The following is a 22,026-nucleotide window of genomic DNA, read 5'->3' as shown; positions in this document are numbered from 1 at the left end:
GGGGGTGGGCGAAGAGAAAGTGAGAGGGCGGCATGTTATTATGCTTGCTAGGCCTTATTAAAAAGGAAAAGACAGGAGAGAGTGGCTTGAAGTAGTGTGACGAAATGAAGATTATCAGTAAGGGTAATTAAAGGGGTAAAATGCAAAACCCAATAGTACTGTATCCTCAATATACAAGTCTACTCTTTAATTCCACATAGGAGTCTGAATACAACTATAACAACAAAAAAAGCATATTTCCTGATAATGGGTATGAATGGAATATTAGAAAATTATTCAGCCTTAAAAAGGAATTAAGTCCTGATGCTTGTGACAACTTGGATGAACCTTGAGAACATTATGCAAAGTGAAATAAGCCAGACACAAAACAACAAATATTGTATGACCTCACTGATACGAATTAATTAGAATATGCAAACTCGTAGAATTAGAACCTAGAACTTAGGTTACCAAGGGATAGGTTGGGGTAAGAGAATGGGGAGCTGATGCTTAATTTGTACAGAATTTCAGTTAAGTTTGATTGTAAAGCTTTGGAAATGGAGGGTGGTAATGGTAGCACATTATTGGGAGTGTAATTAATAGCCCTGAATTATATAAGTGAACATGGTTAAAGGGAAACTTTGGGACATACATGTTACCAGAATAAAAATTAAATGATAAAACATAGGACTGTATAACAAAGTGAACCTTACTACAGATGATGGACTACTGCTAGTAGTACAAGTCTAAGAATGTTCTTTCATGTATTGTAACAAATGCACAACACTAATACAAGGTGTCAATAATAGGGTAGTACATGGGGGAAAATACACCTAATGTAAACCATGTAGAGTAATTAATACCGTTATTTTAATAATCTTTCATCAATTGTAACAAAGGTAACTACTACTAAAAAAAAAAAGGACAATTACAAAAAAGTACTCTCATCAATTGTAACAAATGTTCCACAGCAATGCAAGGTGGTGGTGGTGGAGCATGGGAATCCTATACATATTTTTTTTTAATTCAGTTTTATTGAGATATATTCACATACCATATAATCAACCATGGTGTACAATTAACTGTTCACAGTACCATCATATTGCTGTGCATTCATCACTCCAATCTATTTTTGAACATTTTCCTTACACCAGAAAGAATCAGAGTAAGAATAAAAACTAAAAATAAAAAAGAACAACCAGGTCCTGCACCGCCCCATGGGCGGTTCTGGTGAGACACAGGCGCCTGGAGTAAACGCTGTTAGATGGGCTGAGGGGACGTTGGTGGCTGCGGAGCCGGGGAAGTTTGGGTCACCGCTGCCTGCACTGCGACTCAGGAGACAGGCTCAAGCCTCGAAGACTAGAGGCAGGCGGACTGGCCTATGACGCTGGTGGGCCTGCTGCACTCATCTCACGTCTTGCCGGGGACAAGTGTTTAAACTTCTAAAATGTCATCTATCAAGCACCTAGTTTATGCAGTTATTCGTTCCTTATTGGAACAAAATCAAATGGATGATTATACTTCAGATTAACAAGAAAGCTTGGAAGTTGCAATTCAGTGCCTGGAGACGGTTTTTAAGATCACCTCAGAAAACACACACCTAGCAGGTACACAGCCCTTGACAGAAATATTCACAAATTCCCTCTGTAAGAATGATATTGTGCCCCTCTCAAACTCAGTGGCTGAAGATGTGGGGAAAGCTGACCAATTAAAAGATGAAGGCATTCAGAACCAGACCCCAGAGCCTGGGGGAACACGGCCATACCTCCTCACACCAGTCAAGAATTATAGGCTAACAGGCGTCACCTGCTGGGCAGAAAAGCACCGTGACCTGAGGCATGAAAGGGTGGAGCAATTTTCTAAGACACACCCACAGGGAAACCAGATACTGAATATTTCTTCCCTCTGGGACCTGAGCCTGTTCTGATCTGAGAAAACCCGATTTGGATAACCAAGGAAACCATGCCTAGACAACAGAAAATTACAACCTACACTAAGAAAAACAAAGTTATGGCCCAGTCAAAGGAACAAACGTACACTTCAACTGAGATACAGGAATTTAAACAACTAATGCTAAATCAATTAAAAAAGTTTAGAGAAGATATTGCAAAAGAGATAGAGGTTGTAAAGGAAGAACTGGGCATGTATACGGCAGAAATCAAAAGTTCAAAAAACCTACTAGTAGAATCTATGGAAATGAAAGGCACAACACAAGAGATGAAAGACACAATGGAAACATACAACAGCAGATCTCAAGAGGCAGAAGAAAACACTCAGGAACTGGAGAACAAAACACCTGAAAGCCTACACGCAAAGGAGCAGATGGAGAAAAGAATGAAAAAATATGAGCAACGTCTCCGGGAACTCAAGGATGAAACAAAGTACAATAATGTATGTATGTATCATTGGTGTCCCAGAAGGAGAAGAGAAGGGAAAGGGGGCAGAAGCAATAATAGAGGAAATAATTAATGAAAATTTCCCATCTCTTATGAAAGACATAAAATTACAGATCCAAGAAGCGCAGCGTACTCCAAACAGAAGAGATATGAAGAGGCCTACGCCAAGACACTTAATAATCAGATTATCAAATGTCAAAGACAAAGAGAGAATCCTGAAAGCAGCAAGAGAAAAGCGATCCATTACATACAAAGGAAGCTTAATAAGACTATGTGCGGATCTCTCAGCAGAAACCATGGAGGCAAGAAGGAAGTGGTATGATATATTTAAGGTACTGAAAGAGAAAAACTGCCAACCAAGAATCCTATATCCAGCAAAGCTGTCCTTCAAATATGAGGGAGAGCTCAAAATATTTTCTGACAAACAGACAATGAGAGACTTTGTGAACAAGAAACCTGCCCTATAGGAAATACTAAAGGGAGCACTGCAGAGTGATAGAAGACAGGAGTGCGTGGTTTGGAACACAGTTTTGGGAGATGGTAGCACAACAATGTAAATACACTGAACAAAGGTAACTATGAATACGGTTGAGAGAGAAAGATGGGGAGCATGTGAGACACCACAAGAAAGGAGGAAAGATAACAACTGGGACTGTGTAACTTGGTGAAATCTAGAGTATTCAACAATTGTGATAAAATGTACAAATATGTTCTTTTACGAGGGAGAACAAGCAAATGTCAACTTGCAAGGTGTTAAAAATGGGGAGGCATTAGGGGAGGGATGCAATCAGCATAAACTAGAGACTGTAACTAATAGAATCATTGTATTATGCTTCCTTTAATGTAACAAAGGTGATATACCAAGGTGAATGAAGATAAGAGGGGGGGATAGGGGAGGCATGTTAGACACTTGACATTGGTGGTATTGTCTGATTCTTTATTCTACTTTGATTTAAGGTTATTTTTCCTGGGGAGGCATGTTAGACACTTGACATTGGTGGTATTGTCTGATTCTTTATTCTACTTTGATTTAAGGTTATTTTTCCTTTTGCTGCTTCCTAGTTGTCATTTTTTTTTTGTTTCCTCTTCCTTTTGCCTCTCTACCTTCTTTGACTCTCCCTCCTGCCTTGTGGAAGAAATGTAGATGCTCTTGCTTAGTATGAGCAGAATGTTCAATTAGGATGAACTTAAATGTTTGGAAATGAACAGGGGTGTTGGTAGCAAGATGTGAGAATAACTAACAGCACCGAATAGTGTGAATGAGGTGGAAAGGGGAAGCTCAGAGTCATATATGTCACCAGAAGGCAAGTTGGAGGTCAAAAGATGGAAATGTATAAAACTGAATCCTATGGTGGGCAATGTCCATGATCAACTGTACAAATACTAGAAATCACTTCCTGAACCAGAACAAATGTATGACAATACAATTAGAAGTTAATAATAGAGGGGCATATAGGGAAGAACTATATACCTATTACAAACTATATACTACAGTTAGTAGTATTTCAACATTTTTTCATAAACAGTAACAAACGTACTATATCAATACTAGGAGTCAACAATTGAGGGGGGTTGGTTAGGGATAGGGGAGGTTTAGAGTTTCCTTTTCTTTTTTTCTTTTTTCATCTTTCACTTTATTTCTTGTCTGGAGTAATGAAAAGTTTCTAAAAATTGAACAAAAATTAAGTGTGATGGATGCACAGCTGTATGAGGGTACCCAGGGGCAAGTGATTGCACACTTTGGATCTTTGGATAATTGTATGGTATCTGAACAATCTCAATAAAAATGGAAAAAAAAAAAGAAAAATTGGGGAAAAAAAAAAAAACTTAATAGAACAAAAGTGTCACTATATTTCACACCCACATATTCAAACACATTGCACAACATGCACACATTGAAATTCATTAGTTAAAAAAAAAAAACAAAAGATGAAGGCAACAATCACATAAAAGAAGAAAATTATGATGCTGCAGTGAATTACTATACACAGGTAATAGAACTGGATCCAAAAAATGCGGTTTATTACTGCAACAGGGCTGCTGCGCAGAGTAAATTAGTAACTATTCAGATGCAATAAAGGATTGTAAAAAGCAACAGCAATTGATTCAAAGTACAGCAAAGCCTATGGAAGAATGGGGTTGGCCCTCACTGCAATGAAAAAATTTGAAGAAGCAGTTAGAAGTTATCAAAAGGCATTGGAGCTTGACCCTGAAAATGATTCCTGTAAGTCAAATCTCAAAATAGCAGAACAGAAGCTAAGAGAGGTATCCAGTCCTACAGAAACTGGACTGAGCTTTGACATGATCAGCCTGATAAATAATCTAGCCTTCATTAGTATGGCTGCAAGTTTAATGCAGAATCCTCAGCTAATGTCAGGAATGATGACAAATGCCATTGGGAGACCTGCTGCTGGAGTTGGGGGCCTCACTAATCTACCTAGCCTCATCTAAGCGGGACAGCAGTTCGCTCAGCAGATACAGCAACAGAATCCTGAACTTACAGAGCAACTGAGAAATCATGTCCAGAGCAGATCATTTAGCAGCAGCACTGAAGAACATTCCTGACTTGACCAGGGACCCTAGCTCAGAATGCAAATGGTTTCTGGCTCTGAAGTATTTATCATAGATAATGGCCATAAAAAAAGCACCATAGCTGATCTTTGAAAATAATGGAGGAAAAACTCTCGTGTCTAGTCAAAAAGAATAAATCTGTTTAGATAATAGGTTTTGTTATTGACAGACCTGAACATAACATGACTCTTTTGGAAACGAATGATCACTAGGCCTGTTAACTTTAAGTGGCAATATAGCACTGGACAAGAGTCCATTTTCAAACCTTTATTATCATATTTGTACATTAAACTTAACAGAGTATATTTATTGAATAGTAGGATTATTTATTGGTGAGTTCTTGAGCTCCAAATTCCCTCAAGCAAACATTTTTAAGAGGGGAGATGAAAAAAAGGAAAGATTCTCCATGTTTGTCTAGAAGAAGTATACTTGCCACTAAGCAGCATGTCAAGAGAAGAAAACGTTTATTTAGGTTTAGCTTGGATAGTGTAATGAATGTGCTATCATAGGTGCCACTGCCATTTTAATGTTCCTTATTCTGATACATGCCAGGGGATCTTAAGAGCTGGTGAAAAGTAGCATTTGAGCAAGGAAGGTTGTTTTGAAAAGAAAAACAGATGAGGTGAATGCAGAGAGTGAAGGCAGGATGCTCAAGTTTTCTGCCTATTTCTCAAGTAATCTTGCCTGCAGTTTGGTACTGATAGCATTAGCATGGCAAATTGTGCTAAGTAAATAATAAAATACACTGAGAAATCCTTAATGGTATTGATTAGGTCAGTCATATAACTATTCACTTTAATTGGAACAATTTAACCATTGGTGATCTTCCATGGAAACTCTCAAAATATAGGTCAGGATATACCTATATTTAGATAAACCAATGGCCTGACCCTAAGTTAAAGATTTTCTAAGTGGCATTTAATTATGTTTCCATAAACAAACAAACAATGGCCAAAACTGGGACACACACACACAACATGGATGGATGGACCATAATGGGGTTTGTTCACCTATTTTATTAGGTTTTAATAAAAAAAAGATAATTCATAAAATGAAAGTTAATAGGATACCCACAAAATTGAGCATGAACTGTGCTAATGTTCAGAACCATCTACAATTATCCTCATAGCAGTTATAGTTATTTTAATGTCTGAATAGTGCATTAAAAAAACAAAGGGAATGAACCTTTAGTTTTAGCAATGAAACAGTAATATGTAATCTGAAATTTCCTTTATACTCGACTACTACTTTTGGAATACGATTTCATATTGGAGTAAGTGCACTGTTTTAGTTTTATTCGCTGTTACTACAGTGAACATAAAAAAACTAGTCCACATTAAGGAGTATCAGTACTACCAAAATTTCTTAATTAAGCCACGTGACCTTTCCAATTATGAGTCCCCAAAGTACAAATGTATTTTCCAATTTATTCCACATGTGAAGACCTCTTCAACTTAAGTGTATAGGAAACCGAAAGAAAAAACATTTTTAAAACACCCTGTGAACAGCAGCCTAGTGGCTAAAATATTGACTGTTATTATTAACAAAGTTCTGCATTATGCTTCAAAGGGTTATAATGACTGGAATCTGAAACATTTCAGGCCTAAAATGTGCCATAATAATCATGAATGTACTGAAATGTTTATTATAGACAGAATTTCTACACAACACCTGAGAAAAGCATAACATTCTCAGATTTTAATGAACACAATCAAATTCAGAGCACTATTTAATAAACAAATTTGTATACCTTGTCCAGCACTGAAGATATTGTCTAAATTTGCAAGTGCTGCATATTTGTCTGCCGTCTGTAGACCAGCTTTATTCGCTGAAACTTTACTAACAGCTGATGCTGTTTGATGACTCTGGGAAGAACTGAAGCTTCCAAAATCAGCACTGGAGGATTTGGGGAAGTTATCGAAATGAGCAAAATTAGCATTTACTGATCCAGCACTTCCACCTGCAACAAAATAGACAGAACACTTAAAATTTCTAAATGTTTCCCAATGTTCTTTGGTAGATAATATGATCATTTCGTTCTAAACTAAGTGTTCTATAAACAATCCTACAACCTTAAAATTAATGACTGCCATATGGCATTCAACTTTAATCCTCTACACTTGACTTTTCATAATTTGTGAAACTAGATTTTCAAAGGCCCGGGCAATATGTTAGGGGTAACATGTTTGAATGTTTATCTACCCTGGAGAGAAAAATATAATTCTTAGGGGCAGTAACTCTATGCTACCTAGTTTGAGACTCAATTACTTTAGAGAAAGTCCAGCTATGTACTAATTATGACCTTTTACTAGTTCTTTCTTAAGAGAGATTCTGCAAACAAGATGCAAGGTATCTTACTTGGAAGAGTTAAGGTTTTACAGATCCCTAGAAGCATGATTTAAACAAATCCCAGGGCTAGAGAGTAACAATGTTTAAGATGTACTATCTATTTAGATTCATGATTTCTTAAAAGGCAGTTGCTGAACTTTAGATTTATTTCAACTGAAGAGGTATTATTTAACTGCACATAACTTTATGTGCATACACCACCATGATGTCCACAGCTGAATCCTGCCCTATCATGAATAGTTCAAAGAATAAAAATTAGAGTAGACAATATATAAATAATTAAAATATTACAGCAAAAATTGACTTCATAAAGCACAAGTCAGATAATGGTCCCTTCGGTATATATCCTACTAAGTCTTTCAAGTCTGCCTTCTATTCTAGAGATCTTCCTCAAAATACTATCCAAGGACTTGAGCCAGTATATTTGATTCTATGTTTTTGATCCCACAGTTTTTAGATACTGTTTATTCCTAAACTTCAGTTTCAGCAATCAGAGTGGTATATACATATATAAAGTGATAGCAAAGTATATCTATAAGCATTTTAAAAGCAAAATGGGTACACCCCTATCAAAAAGAACTCACTTTCTATCAATCAGTTCTTAAGACATTCTAAAATAAACACATACTGATGAATCTCATTCAGGAATTAAACTCCAGTTGTTTTCACTTAATACTACGATAATGTGTGTTTATATTTACAAATTAGTAAACTGCTACAAGTAGCTGGCAAGCAAAGTAGATAAAAAGCTTTCATAATATGTATGAAGAATTTTAAAGTACTAAAAACTGAGTTATCAAACCAACTTACTTTCATTTTATTGTATAACTATTGTGTTATTTTATAAGTCTGAGTTAAATAATAAAGAAGTGAGAATTTATAAAAGATTACCATCAAAATATGATTAACCATCTATAATTGAAAAGCCCATGAAATATGGTACAAAACATACAAATTAGTAAAAGATGCCTACTTGACAACAGAACTTACTGTGAGTAGCCTGGAGAGGAAAAGCTGAAGTAAATTCACCAAAACTGCAGCTAGATGAAAGAATTCTAAATGCTGGACAGCCAGAAATAATGTAAATGGTGAAGTTTAAAGGAAAGAAAAAAAAAAGAAAAAGGAAAATTGACAAAAAAAAAGTTTAAGACAATACACATAGTTAAAAATTGAAAGGAAAATAATCAGCCAAAGATTTAAGGAAGTAGTCAATGAATTTCTGAAGACAGTATAGTTTATAGGTGAGTTTCAATGTTTAGAGACTAATTCCTGCAGAGAAAACTACTTTCAAGTTTGATTAGAGCGGCCATTAAATAATCTACTCTTGACTAACAACATTTAAATTTTTTTCTCAAGCTTGTTGCTTTTAAAATTACCTGCCTTTTTAAATCTATGGAAGCAGCCAACTGGCTTCCTTTATTCAGATATATAATGTTGGCCTAAATCAATCTGCATATGAACCTAAAAAGATTTTTAGTACATTAGGGCCTCTAATGTATGAGAGATTTAAGGAAGATTCATGTGCAGGAAAAGGAGGAGAATGGATATAATGAATTAGACAACATACCAAAGCTCAGAAAAACAAATTAACACATAAGAAAAAAAATAAAGATTTCAGGTTTCCCCAGAGCTTTGTAAGACAGAACTATTTTTAAATCAGATAATTACAGAATTTAAGTTTAATTTTTCAAAACTAAATCTAGAGAGTCTTGTTTTGTTTTTAAAAGTAAACATTTAAGGCATAATGCTAGAGAAGCTCTACCTGTAGTTTGGGGCTGAAAAGGAGAGTGACTTGCTGTGGGGAAACCTCCAAAATTACTCGAACCACTAGACTGTCCAAATGCATCAAAGTTTGCAAAATCTGCATTTGCAGAATTCTGAGCTGTAAATGGTAAGGAACAAGATATGTTAATGAATGTGAAAACTATAAATGAAAAGATGACAAATGAATTTAACAATTTTATGAAAGTTTCTATATATCACAACTCACTTTAAAAAGAACTAATTTAAAAATCAGATTTTAAATCCTATTAGTGTTTGCTTAAACCAATTTCAAGCGATGTTAAAGGGTTTCCAGAATTTCCCAAAAACACTTTGTACAATGACAAATTTTTTCATAATACCCTTTGAATGACCTCAGAAATAGTATCTAGAAGTGACTCTATTAACAAAGGGCATCAAATACATGAGTTATAGTAAAGCAGACCAAAAAGTAGAATATATTCTGGAAAATCCAATGACTTAAAATGGTATTGAGCTACTTATCAGTTATGAAAATCTAAAATAATGATACCAAAATGATTTAATTATATTAGTAAAATATTCTTTTTGTTAAGTTTACAAATACAGCATATAATATTGAAAAGAAAACATGAATGCATAACAAGGACATGATTACCAAAGAAACTCAAGATATTACCAGTTTTTTAAAAGCCTGTTATATTAAATATACTAAAAGTTAGAAAGCAATGCAACAAGCAGAAACTGTATCATAATTATACCTCATATTCAGAGAACAAGACTAAGTTATTGTCTCCCACTTGGTACTTAACCTAAGAGCAAATTGCTAGTCTTCCCTAAATGTAAAATGGGTAAATTAATGACTAAAACAATTCAAAAGTTAGGACCAAAAAAAAAAAAAAAGAGACTCAAATAAATACCTGATAAGAATTTTTAAAGGCTGTGATGAGAATAAGAGGTTGCTATGCAGAAAAGGGAATGCTAAGTGGTAAGAATGAAAACCATGTGCAAAAGGACGGGGAAAGGTTAAATATGTCATGAGCATAGTGAAGACAACCACTTCAAATCCTTTACAAGAAATTCTATGTCAAGGAATTCTCCTAAAGAAATAATGGTGCAAATGTGTCTGTGTGTGTGTATGTGTGTATATATGACTAGACAATATATGTTTTTAAAGATTTTTTTATTGTGGTGTATATATACATATACTTTTGTGGGGGGTGTGTATGTATGTGTATGTGTGTGTGTATATATACATAAAAAAACAAAAACAATGTTTTATATAACAGTGAAAAAATTATAATTCAAATGCCACCAGCAGATGGTCACTTAGATATATTATGGATCATCGTAACAGAACATAACACAGCCACAAAAATCAAATAAAAGAACATTCAATCATTTGGAAAATGGTTTTGACAAAGTAAACAGATTAATAAATTTCAGAAACACTTTAGTCTCCCAATTTTATTTAACTAAACATGTTATTATTGTGTACAGAAAATATGCATTTTAGTTTATTCTAAGAGCGGGATTTCAGATAAGCATCATTTTCTTTTTATGTGTGCCTGAATCTGCCAAGCATTTACAATATATATACATTCTACCTGTAAACAAACCAAAAAAGACTATTAAAAATATATATTCTACTTTTAAACAAACAAAAAAAAGAAGATTTAAAAATTCTTGCATGAACAAAGCAGCATATTAGACACTATTTTAGGAAGAAATTCAGGAAAACTTAAAGAGCATTTTCTGTAGTGACTGCTTTGTACATAATTGAAAGGCTGTGACAGTAAGGGAGGAAATGTACCTTTTACCTGTGCCACTTGGCCTCCTGTGTCCTCACCTCTAGCCCTTCTGAAAAGTGCAATGCTAGCTCCACACAGCACTGCTCAGACTTTGTACTTGAAAACCTTTTTTATGCACAATTTTTCCCCATCTCTCATATACTGCATAGACATAACTAAATTAAAAGATCACTTAGTGTTCAACAATATAAACCACATATTTTCTGGATACTCCAGCAATCTATTGTTTTCTTAACAGGATAAAAGTCAATGTCTTTGTAGGTTGAAAATTTACTCTCTTGAATAGAAATATAATGGAAGAAATTCTGACAGATAATAAATTAAAAAACGAATGTCTTAGAAATATCTACACAAGTTCACAGTTATCATTTAAGCATTACTGAAAACAATAGTAAGCAAGTACAGTTCAGGGAAAAGGGAATCTGGTCTAAGAATCAGAAGATTCCATCCAAACATAAGTAATAATACAATCTTGGGCAAGTCCCTCAATTCCTCTAACTCTCCCAGTTTTCTAACTAGCAAAATGTGAGAATTCATTTGATGGTCTCTACTTGCAAATACAGCACTATGATTCTATAACTCAAGAGCTTTGAAATAATTGGCTTTAAAAAAAATTCTACTAAAAGGCAAAATGACTTCAAGGCCAAAATATATAATATAGATATACAACCATAAACTAAATGAAAAGAGAACATAAGAAGTTATCAAATTTATAGTGGGTTAAATTCCAAACGGTGAGCTTCTAAGTTGTTTTAAACTTGAAATATATTTATTCCTTGTAGAAATGGGAATCAGGTCCTTTAGTCAGTTTATAGTTTATAATATAGAGTATGTAGCAGTATATAACACTAGTACATATTCTTCATTTATGTACATTTATAAATATCATAGGGAGATAAATCTACATTTAACATACTTATAAGAACACAGAAAAAAAAATCAGTTTAACAGAATCCATTTTTGTTATTCTAGTCCATTTTATCATATTTATATCCTGAGGGTTTTTCAATCAGCACCGAACACGCTAATCAAATACCTATTACTTATTATGGGAAGACAGCACTCTGTAATATTTATATCAGTTTTTATTTGCAGGCAGTAAATCTATTCACTGTTTTCAGAGATTGGCTATAGGAAACTTCAAAATTCATAAATGCTGTGGAATGAAATTTGGGGCAACACATCTTTGAATATTAACCATTAATAAATTCAACAATACAAAAATTACTACCTGGATCCTCAAGCAATCTCTGCAAAAAAGAAATCAAAGTAAAACAGAATATGACGAAATAGTAAATCCTCTTCAATGAGAAACAGATATGCATAAGAAAGATAACTGAAGACCAAAAGATGCCAAGTGGCAGTCCTCAGCAAATTCAGGTGATGAATGTGCTTTGTTTCATCTTTAACGTAAAGGCCTACCCTGGAGATATTCCAGGCCTGGTTCCAGACTACCGCAATAAAGCAAGTCAATGTGAATTTCTTTATTTCCCAGTGTGTATGAAAGTTAAGTTTATACTATACCGTAGTCTGTTAAGTTGTGCAATAGCATTATGTCTAAAGAAACAACATACACACCTTAATTAAAATTACTTTATTGCTAAAAAAATGCTAACCATCATCAGAAACTTCAGCAAGCCCATCTTTTTGCTGATAGAAGGCCTCAATGCTGATCGCTGCTGACTGATCAGGGTGATGGTGGCTGAAGGCTATTTTGTGCATGGCAACAACAATGAAGTCTGCTTCATTGATTAATTCTTCCTTTAACAAAAGACGTCCCTGTAGAATGTGATGCTGTTTGATAGCACTTTAACCACAGAACTTCTTTCAAAATTGGAGACAGTCCTCTCAACATCTGCCACTGCTCTATCAACCAAGTTTATGTAATATTCTAAATCCTTTGTTGTCATTTCAACAATGTTCACACCATCTTCACCAGGAATAGATTCCTCCTCAAAGAAACCACTTCTTTGCTCATCTATAAGAAGTCACACCTCATTCGTTGACGTTTTACCATGAGACTGCAGCAATTCAGTCGCACATTCAGGCTCCAATTCTCATTTTAGTTCTCTTATTTCCACCACTTCTGTAGTTACTTTCTCCATTGAAGCCTTGAACCCCTCAAAGTCACCTATGAGGACTGGAACTGTCTTCCAAACTCCTCTTAATGTTATTTTTGACCTCCTCTCATGAATCACTAATACTCTTAATGGTATCTAGAATGGTGCATCTTTTCCAGAAAGTTTTCAATTTAATTTGCCCAGACCCATCAAAGGAATCACTATCTGTGGCAGTCTTACAAAATGTATTTCTTATATAGCAAGACTTGAAAGTCAAATGGCTCTCTGATCACGGGCTGCAGAACGGATGTTGTGCTAGCAAGCACAAAAACATTAATCTAGGTGTGCATCTCCATCAGAGCTCTTGGGTGAGTAGGTGCATTGTCAATGAGCAGTAATATTTTGAAAGGAATGTTTATTTCTGAGGAGTAGAAATATTCATTAAACCATGCTGTAAACAGACATGCTATAAATCCAGGCTTTGTTGTTCCATTTATAGAGCACAGGTAGAGTAGATTTAGCATAATTCTTAAGGGCCCTAGGATTTCTGGAACGGTAAATGAACACTGGTTTCAATGTTAAGTCACCAGTTACATTAGTCCCTAACAAGAGAGTCAGCCTGTCCTCTGAAGCTTTGAAACCAGACATTGACTTCTCCCTTCTAGCTATGCAAGTCGTAAAATGGCATCTTCTTCCAATAGAAGGATCTTTCATCTACATTGAAAATCTGTTGTTTAGTGTAGTCACCTTCATCAAGTATCTTAGTTAGATCTTCCGGATAACTTGCTGCAATGTCTACATCAGCACCTGCTGCTTCACCTTGCACTTTTATGTAATGGAGATGGTTTCTTTCCCCAAACTTCAAAAAGCAACCTCTGCCACCTCAAATTTCTTCTGCAGCTTCCTCACTTCTCCCAGTCTTCACAGAATTGAAGAGAGTTAGGGCCTTGGCTTAGTGTGCTGTTTGAATCCAACTATGTACCCTATAAAAGACTATATTCCTTTAATCCAATCTTTTGGGGGCAGATATATTTTGTGGGTGGGACCTTTTGATTTGACTGTTTTCATGGAGATGGGACCCTGCCAGTCTTTACTGAAATTCTCTATGAGAGGATAAAAGGCAGAGACATTTGGGAAGAGCAGAGAGATGCTAAGAGAGACAGAAGTCGAGAGACATCTTGAAACTAGAACCCAGGAGAAGGACAAGCAGATGTCGCCATGTGCCTTCCCATGTGACAGAGGAACTCCAGATGCCATTGGCCTTTCCTCAGAGAAGGTTATCTACCTCTTGATGCCTTAATTTGGACATTCTCATGGGCTTAGAACTGTAAATTTGCAATCTAATAAATCCCCATTGTTAAAAGCCAGTCCATTCCTGATATACTGCATTTTGGCAGCTTTAGCAAACTGGAACACTTAGGATTTGGCTTAGGGAAATGTGGCTGGTTTGACCTTCTATCCAGACCACTAAAACTTTCTCCTTATGAGCAATAAGGCTGTTTCACTTTCTTATGATCTGTGTGGTCACCAGAGTAGCACTTTTCATTTCCTTCAAGAACTTTTCCTTCGCATTCACAACTTGGTTAACTATTTGACACAAGAGACCTAGCTTTTGCCTATCTCAACTTTCGACATGCCTTTCTCAGTAAGCTGAATCATTTCTAGTATTTGATTTAAAGTAAGGAATGTGTGACTGACTCTTCCTTTCACTTGAGCACTCAGAGGCCACTATAGGATTATTAATTGGCCTAATTTCAATATTGTTGACTCAGGGAATAGGGAGACCCAAGGAGAAGGAGAGAAACAGGAATGACAAGTCAGTGGAGCAATCAAAGCACACACAACATTAAGTCTGCTATCTTATGTAGGCACGGTTCATGGCACCAAAAAACAATTACAAAAAGTAATACAAAAGATCACATATCAAAGATCACTATAACAGATATAATAATTAAATTTTTTGAAGTATTACGAGAATTACCAAAATGTGACACAGAGACAAAGTGAGAACAGACTGATGGAAAAAATGGCACCGATAAGACTTGCTTGATGCAGCGCTGCCACTAACATTCAATCTGTTATTTAAAAAAAAAAGTAGTATATGCAAAGAGAAATAAGACAAAGTATACCTATATTTTAAACTGTTTTCATCAATTCCTGACATTTTAAAAAGAGGCATTTCACCTTAAACAAACAAGATTTCTTGCTTCTCTTTAAAAAAGGGCACCACAGTTCCTTCCACACTCTGTTATGTTACTCATTTGTTTTACCTGGGTGGTAGGGTGTTTGAGTTTAAGACCCCTAGTATTTGGTATGACAAAAATCAGTTATAGTTCATACGATTTGTGACACTGGCAAAATAACTACTAAATTATGTTACTATCTTCATGCATATTTCTGTAGAAGATGACTTCTCCTGAACACACTGGGGACCCCACACACACCACCTCAACCAGAAGTTTATACAAAGAGTAAAGACAGTTCTGGCTTTTAAGCTGCTAATCTATCTACAAAACAAGTTTCCCTACAAAATAATGCTAACCAGACTGGCAAATGTGAATAATTATCATTGCTATTAAAGGTTCCACCTGTCATGCCAATCTGTTTAGGATACAGTTTCTTATAGAAAATACAAGAATACTTAGAAAAAAGTAAATGAGAATTTCAGAGTGAGAACCTAACACAATGACTTTATTTGTGAACTTAAGCAGAAAAATAAAGATTCACAGTGTTTGCAAAAGCTCTGGAAAAGACATTTTAAACTGAACCATGCCACTGATGTACATACCTAAAAACTACTCGAAGGCAAACCATCAAAAGATGGCAACAACTTTATGAAAAATGAATGAGTACTTTTCTTGTGTTTTCAGTGTAATACACATATATATTTTTTTCTCCTGGAATCAAACTAAAATACAAATGAAGCAATAAAGGTGTTTTGGACAGTCATTCATAAGCAAGAGAGAACTTTAGACTAAGAAACTCTCAGGCAACCTCACCAAATCTACTGGCAGTTAACTATTTCCTCACAGACTCACATACTCTATACTGTTTCTTCCATATGTGAAAAAGAGACAAAATAGTTTAAGATCTACTATTTGCTATCAAATGACAAAAATATTTCCTTTTTGCATTTCCTACAACTTAAATAATGGCCATTATTTTCAAAGAGCATTTAAGGGAGTTATTCAAAGTATGAGTGAAATATTGGTGCCAATTATTCTATGGAGTTGCAGTGATTTGCTGAATACCAACCATTTTTTTGACTAACATGGCTAAAAATTTACAAAATAGTTTGTTATATACTTACCAGAAAACAAATGATTTAACACTCTATGGTTGCAATTTAAAAGTATATTTCAAAAAACTTAAAATGGAGAAAAATCCAGAATATATTAATAAATCACAAAAGTGTCACTCTATATTCAGTGACTTTTTCACCAACTCTTTTTACCAGCATTCAAAAGCAGCAGGTGGGAACAGTGAGCTGAGGCTCTTGTATGGCTTCACACCTGGAAGGTGGAAGAAGGATGTAAGGAAGGCTCTCTAACTCTTCTAAGCTTTGGAAGCTCAGCTAACACAGAAACCCACTACTATAGCTCCAACAACTTAAGCTTCCTATTCTCTTCTCCTTCTCATTATAATCTCTCCTGAAAAAGAGATCCTCTTCATTCTAGGATCCCATTTTATAGGGAGCGCACAAACACACACACACACACACACACACACACACACACACACACAGAAAAACATATAGACTACATCTTTCCTTCTGAAGTATGTTCTTAGAAAATATACTTTATTAATTAGTATTTAAAACAAAAAGTTTATTTAATGTTTGTTAGAAAGAAATAATGGCTGGTGAGCAGTTTTTCTACAAGTTTCTTAACTAGCCCAAGCAAAGCATTTTGAGGGGGTATATAAATGATATATTTTATAACGTCATTATCCATCTTTACAAGCCAGATCATCAAACTGAAAGGAAAAGAAAAAAGCAATAGCACAATCTCACAGGTGACTAAAGAAAAGTAAAATAAGTTATAAAATACAAATAGGAAATCAATTCTGTAGGCATTGGTTTCTGCCATGCTTATAAAATTATGGAATATGTATTTTAGAAAGACACACACTTGAATTTTTCTTGCCTACAATTAAAGTTATAGAAATCAGTGACACAAAAATAAGAATAAGTTTTGGCCAACATCTCTACATATACATGCAAAAATAATAAAAAAACAATGTTCCAAATTATCAAATAAAACTGCTACAAAATTCAGTTCTTAAATTAGTGCTCTAACATTTGGTTTGATGCTTAATCAACCATTGACAAATGTAGATTGGTGAATTTTATGATATACACATCAAAGCTTACTGGCATAAAATATAGATTCCACAAATATAGACAGACTATAAGCTTCACATCAGTGTTAAATTTCCTAAACTTGATACCTGTATTTAAGATAGTCACTAAGTGAATATCTTTGTTCTTAGGAAACATACATGGAAGTATTAAGTGTTCAAGGAGCATGATATATTCAATCTACTCTCAAATGTTTATAGACGGATGGATGGCTGGAGGGGTAAGTTCTCTGTATGGGATTTCTATCATTTTTGCCATCCTGTAAGTATGAAATAACTTCAAAATAAAGTTTAAAAAAATGGATTCCATACATATTTCCAATGTAAATATAATGTATGCTTTTAGACTATTTACAGCATACCTTCTAAAAGAGTAGTAGAAGGAATCATAAAGAAACAACTGCAAAGACTCAAAAAAATTAACAAGCTGCTAGGAAACAATCTGGGGCAACTTAGTTAAGATCCAATGATCAAAACAAGATAAAAAATCTATATAGAGTATGAACTTAATTTTGTTAAATATATATGGATATATATAAATATACATACATGTGTGCGTATATATATGTACATATGCATATTTATATGTGGAGTATGTGTGCATGTATATATGGTTCAGTAAGAAAACCAATATTTATTGTACTTTCTATATGTCAAATCCCTGAAATCCATCAACTCATTTGAATCTCACCACTTATGAAATTATTCTAGCTGTTGTATGGTATAGAAAAATAAGAAATGTTAAGTAACTTGTCCAAGGTTATGCAGGTAAGTGGCAACATCAGCATCTGAACCTAGCTGTTCTGACTTTGAAGCCCATGTTCTTTTCACTGCATTATGGTGCTTCCCTGTCTATTCTAGTGTGGCTATTACAATTAAGGAGACACAAATGACTAAATCTATAACTCAAAAATCAATTTTTAAATATTACCAAGGTAAGGAAGTTTAAGTTTTCATTAACTAAAGAAAATTTCTAATTTCTGGTGAAGCACATTAAACTCTTTGTAACATACTATCTGCTCTTAAACATACTAAGAATTAAAAAAAAAAAAAAAAAGATTTTCAAAAACTACAATGGTTATCTCAGAAAGACTTAGGAGCCAACTTGAAGATGTTCCCACTCCAAAGATGGGAAAATCTGAATATCAATAACGATTATAATAGCAATGAATTGAAATGCATTAAATGTCCAAATCTATGAAATTATGATGATAGTGATGGAGGCGAAAAGAAAGGACACCGTTAGAGAATTCCAGGGAATCAATTCATTATTTCGGTAACGAGTAAATAAAGAGAAAGAATAAATCATGTGTATTCTGACTTTTCTATACCACCCTACCACTGGATAACTAAAAGTTTTTTAAAGAAGTGTTTTAGCTCATAAACGAAGGAATGACAAATTTACATGACTGCCATATTGTATAATGAATCCAGATACTGATCATCAAAAGCTAACACTGCAAAAGGAGACACAATCACATATTAGGTACCTCTTAAGCTCTAAGTAGCAAGTTTACCCCTTTACTCTCCCCCCCAAAAATACCTATGACTGATCAAGTCTCTAGATCCAACCACAAATCTGCAAGAAATACAGAACCCAGAGAAATTTGTTAAAGGGCACTACAGTGGCGCAATCAGCAAATCTGGATTATGGAAAACTACAGGACAAATGATCTAGTTTCTTCAACAAATAAGTTGCAATAGGAAAAAAAGGGATTCGGACCTATAAATTAAGAGACCTAACAGACATATTTCACAATTGCAATGCATGGACCTTTTGTGAACCCTGATTCAAACTGTGTATGTACGTATATAATTTAAGACAACCAGGTATTTAATGGTGACTTATGAATTATTATTATTACAGTATTTAGGGAATAATAATGGCATTGTGATTATGTTTTAGAAGTTCTTTTGTTTTATACATATATGTAAATTGTTTAAGGATGAACTAATATTATACCTGAAATTTATTTCAAAGTAACATGAGAGGAGGAAATGGGTAGCATTATAGATGAAACAAGATTAGCCATGAGTGATGAGCTCATGAAGGTTATATTATCTGGTCACTTTTGAATATATACAATTTTCCATAATGAAAGGGCAAAAAGTATCTATATGGAGAACGTCTTTCCCCACTGTTTCCATCAAAAGAGGTCATGTCAATATCTAACATTAATATAATCTCCTTGGGGATTAAAAAGCAATAGGGTTATATGGTGACATATATGGTTTATATATGTTTACTGATATGTAAGTTTAATCAAGAATGAACATTTTAGTACCCTGTACACATCTCTGGCAAAAGCTGTAGGGAAAAAAAATTTACCTGCATGACTGTTGAAATGTGCAAAATTAGCAAAATTGGCTGTCGCTGTTGACTGAGGAGCTGGGGCAGCAAAGATATCTGAGCCAAGATCACTCAAAAGGTCAAACTGCTTCTTTTCCTGCTGCTGCCCTTGAGAGCGACCTACAACAGGAGACTATAAACCACATATTAGCAATAAAAAGTTCCCAGTTAGATCTGCTAAATTTTTCTATAAAACTATCACCAATTCACCAAGTTTAAAACACATTATTCCCAAAGAATCTCTCTATTTTAAATAGAGTCAAAAGCAAAGAAACACAATTACAACAGGTACTGAAACTCATGCCACAAGCACATAACAGACTTACTGCTAAGACTCTTATAAGGCTTTTATAGGACACACCCTTTACACACAGGAAGAATTATAGTATACTGACTTAAACCCTTTCTACATCTTTTTTTTTTTTCGCTCAAACTTTTATAAAACAGAGTGACTTATCCAGATGTCCTACTATGCATTATTTAGAAAAGCAACGTTTAATCCAAACAATACTATGCCTCAGAAATGTTCTTGTGTAGGACAGAGGTTGCAATGCCACACAGTGAGACATGTTGCAGTTTAGTCAACTAGAATACAAACATTAGGCACTAAGTTTTGATAAGACTACAGTCAGTTCAGATTTTTTTAAATTTTTTTAGAATAATGTACAATGCAAAACCACCTGTGTTTCAATGACATGTATGTTTCACAATCAGGCACGTGGGAAAATTCTACTACTTAAGAAAACCTTTTCTGTAAAAGTACATCACAGAGGCTATTCTGTTCTAACATGAAATGTAACATGTAAATGTATGCTACAGAACAGATAGCTCTTCATTCCTGAATACCTTTACAAAAGCTGTAAAGGAATCAAAGAAACTCTTACTCACAACAGCTAAAGAACAAAAATATAGGCATTTCAAATACTAAAACAACAATCTCCAATGCATTATAACCATTAGGACATAATGCTGCTAGCATGCACAGTTATACTACTTTCTTCAAGAATTCTCATATTCATGATACTCAATCCTCTTTGAATAGAAGCCTCTACAAGTATTTCAAGACTACTCACCTGACTAGGTGTGCCCCTATTTAAGTGCAGTGCTGGTGCTGAATCTCCTAAAAGAGATTTCAGTGGTTTGACCTCAGGTGTGCTGCTTGTGCTACTGGCAGAGGACCCTGAAATAGATGCATGAACTGATGCTACCACTTTGGCTTGGTCTGGTGGCACATACCTAAAACATGTGAGAATCAGAACAGGCAGTTAACTAAGAAAAATGTAGGGAATCCTATACTCCAAAATGATAAGTTTGGTTCTAATTTTGTATATTAGAGTTTTTCAACTCTTACTTAGAATTATGATAAAGACTACACTTAAATACTTAGAAATAGAGTAAAAAGAGCTAATCACAAAGGTTGTTTCAATTATTTACCTATGGTTTTAAGAGAATAAATACAACATAATAAATGTTTTTTTAAAACTGAGGACCTAGAGAGTTCAGTCATCATGATGAATAGCTAGCTATCACTGTACCTTAACTTTTAAAAACTAAAATATCTCAAGATAATAAATAATATTTGGAGAAGGTAGGGAAAATATTTATTATATTACAGTCAATAGCGTTAAATAAAAAGGCCTACTACAAATCTATAAGAATAAGATCAACAACCTAATTTAAAAATGAACAGATGAAGCAATTCACAAAAGGAGACAAATAGCTAATAAACATGAAAATACTTGTAACCTAATAAAAATGCAAATTACAATAAAATATCCACTTTCGATCTGAGTGTAAACTTAACAGATTTTCTGTTACTATCTATTGAAACAGATAGTAACAATAACTTAGCTAGCAATAACACTACTAGAAACTTATCCATAGGGATTAGCTGGACACAAGTACACAGATACATATACCTGGATATGTACCACAGCACTCTTCATAATTTCAAAAAACTGGGAAACAAACAACTATTGGGAGAGCACTATTTAAAAGGATTATGCTAAAATTTGTATTATAAAATACTACACAGCCATTCTATGTTTTGATATGGAGAGATGCCCAAAAGATTTTACATGTCTTTCAGGTTTGAGCCCAGTCATGTAAACATGATTCATGGGAGGAAGGGAATGAAGGAAGGAAAAAGAGAGACAGTAAAGATAAAATGCCCAAATATTGGCAATGCTGATCTCTAGGGGTGGGACTGAGTGATTGCTTTCATTCTCCATATTTTGGGGTTTTGGACTACTCTCCTTCCTTCTTGACCTCCATATCAAGAAAGAAAATAAGAGCGGTTAAGAGCAACAATTCCAAAGACAAATGACATGAGTTCAAATCCCAGCTCCATCACTTAATGGCTGTGATACCTTGTGCAAACTACTTCTATTCTTTGTGCCTTGATTTACTTA

General features: G+C 34.5%; 1 protein-coding gene and 1 pseudogene across 7 annotated transcripts in view; one reads left to right on the top strand and one right to left on the bottom strand.

The window, feature by feature from the left end:
- AGFG1 (ArfGAP with FG repeats 1) overlaps positions 1–22,026 on the bottom strand; it is a 108,648-nt gene that overhangs the window by 25,681 nt on the left and 60,941 nt on the right. For 5 of the 7 annotated variants that reach the window (XM_037848832.1, XM_037848833.1, XM_037848835.1 and 2 more), the window contains exons 4-7: positions 20,689–20,851; positions 19,595–19,748; positions 9,058–9,177; positions 6,697–6,906 (exon numbers count right to left, since the gene is read on the bottom strand). In XM_037848832.1, coding sequence (XP_037704760.1) covers positions 6,697–6,906; positions 9,058–9,177; positions 19,595–19,748; positions 20,689–20,851 — 647 coding nt within the window. The remainder of the gene's footprint in view (positions 1–6,696; positions 6,907–9,057; positions 9,178–19,594; positions 19,749–20,688; positions 20,852–22,026) is intronic. The other 2 variants (XM_037848837.1, XM_037848839.1) reach the window with 1 other exon arrangement.
- Positions 1,427–4,940, top strand: LOC119543931 (annotated as a pseudogene).

The sequence above is a fragment of the Choloepus didactylus genome, chromosome 9 (assembly GCF_015220235.1).
Source record: "Choloepus didactylus isolate mChoDid1 chromosome 9, mChoDid1.pri, whole genome shotgun sequence".
Classification (NCBI taxonomy): Eukaryota; Metazoa; Chordata; class Mammalia; order Pilosa; family Megalonychidae; genus Choloepus; species Choloepus didactylus.
The sequence above is the reverse complement of the archived record's forward strand: the minus strand, read 5'-3'. Positions and strand labels throughout refer to the sequence as shown.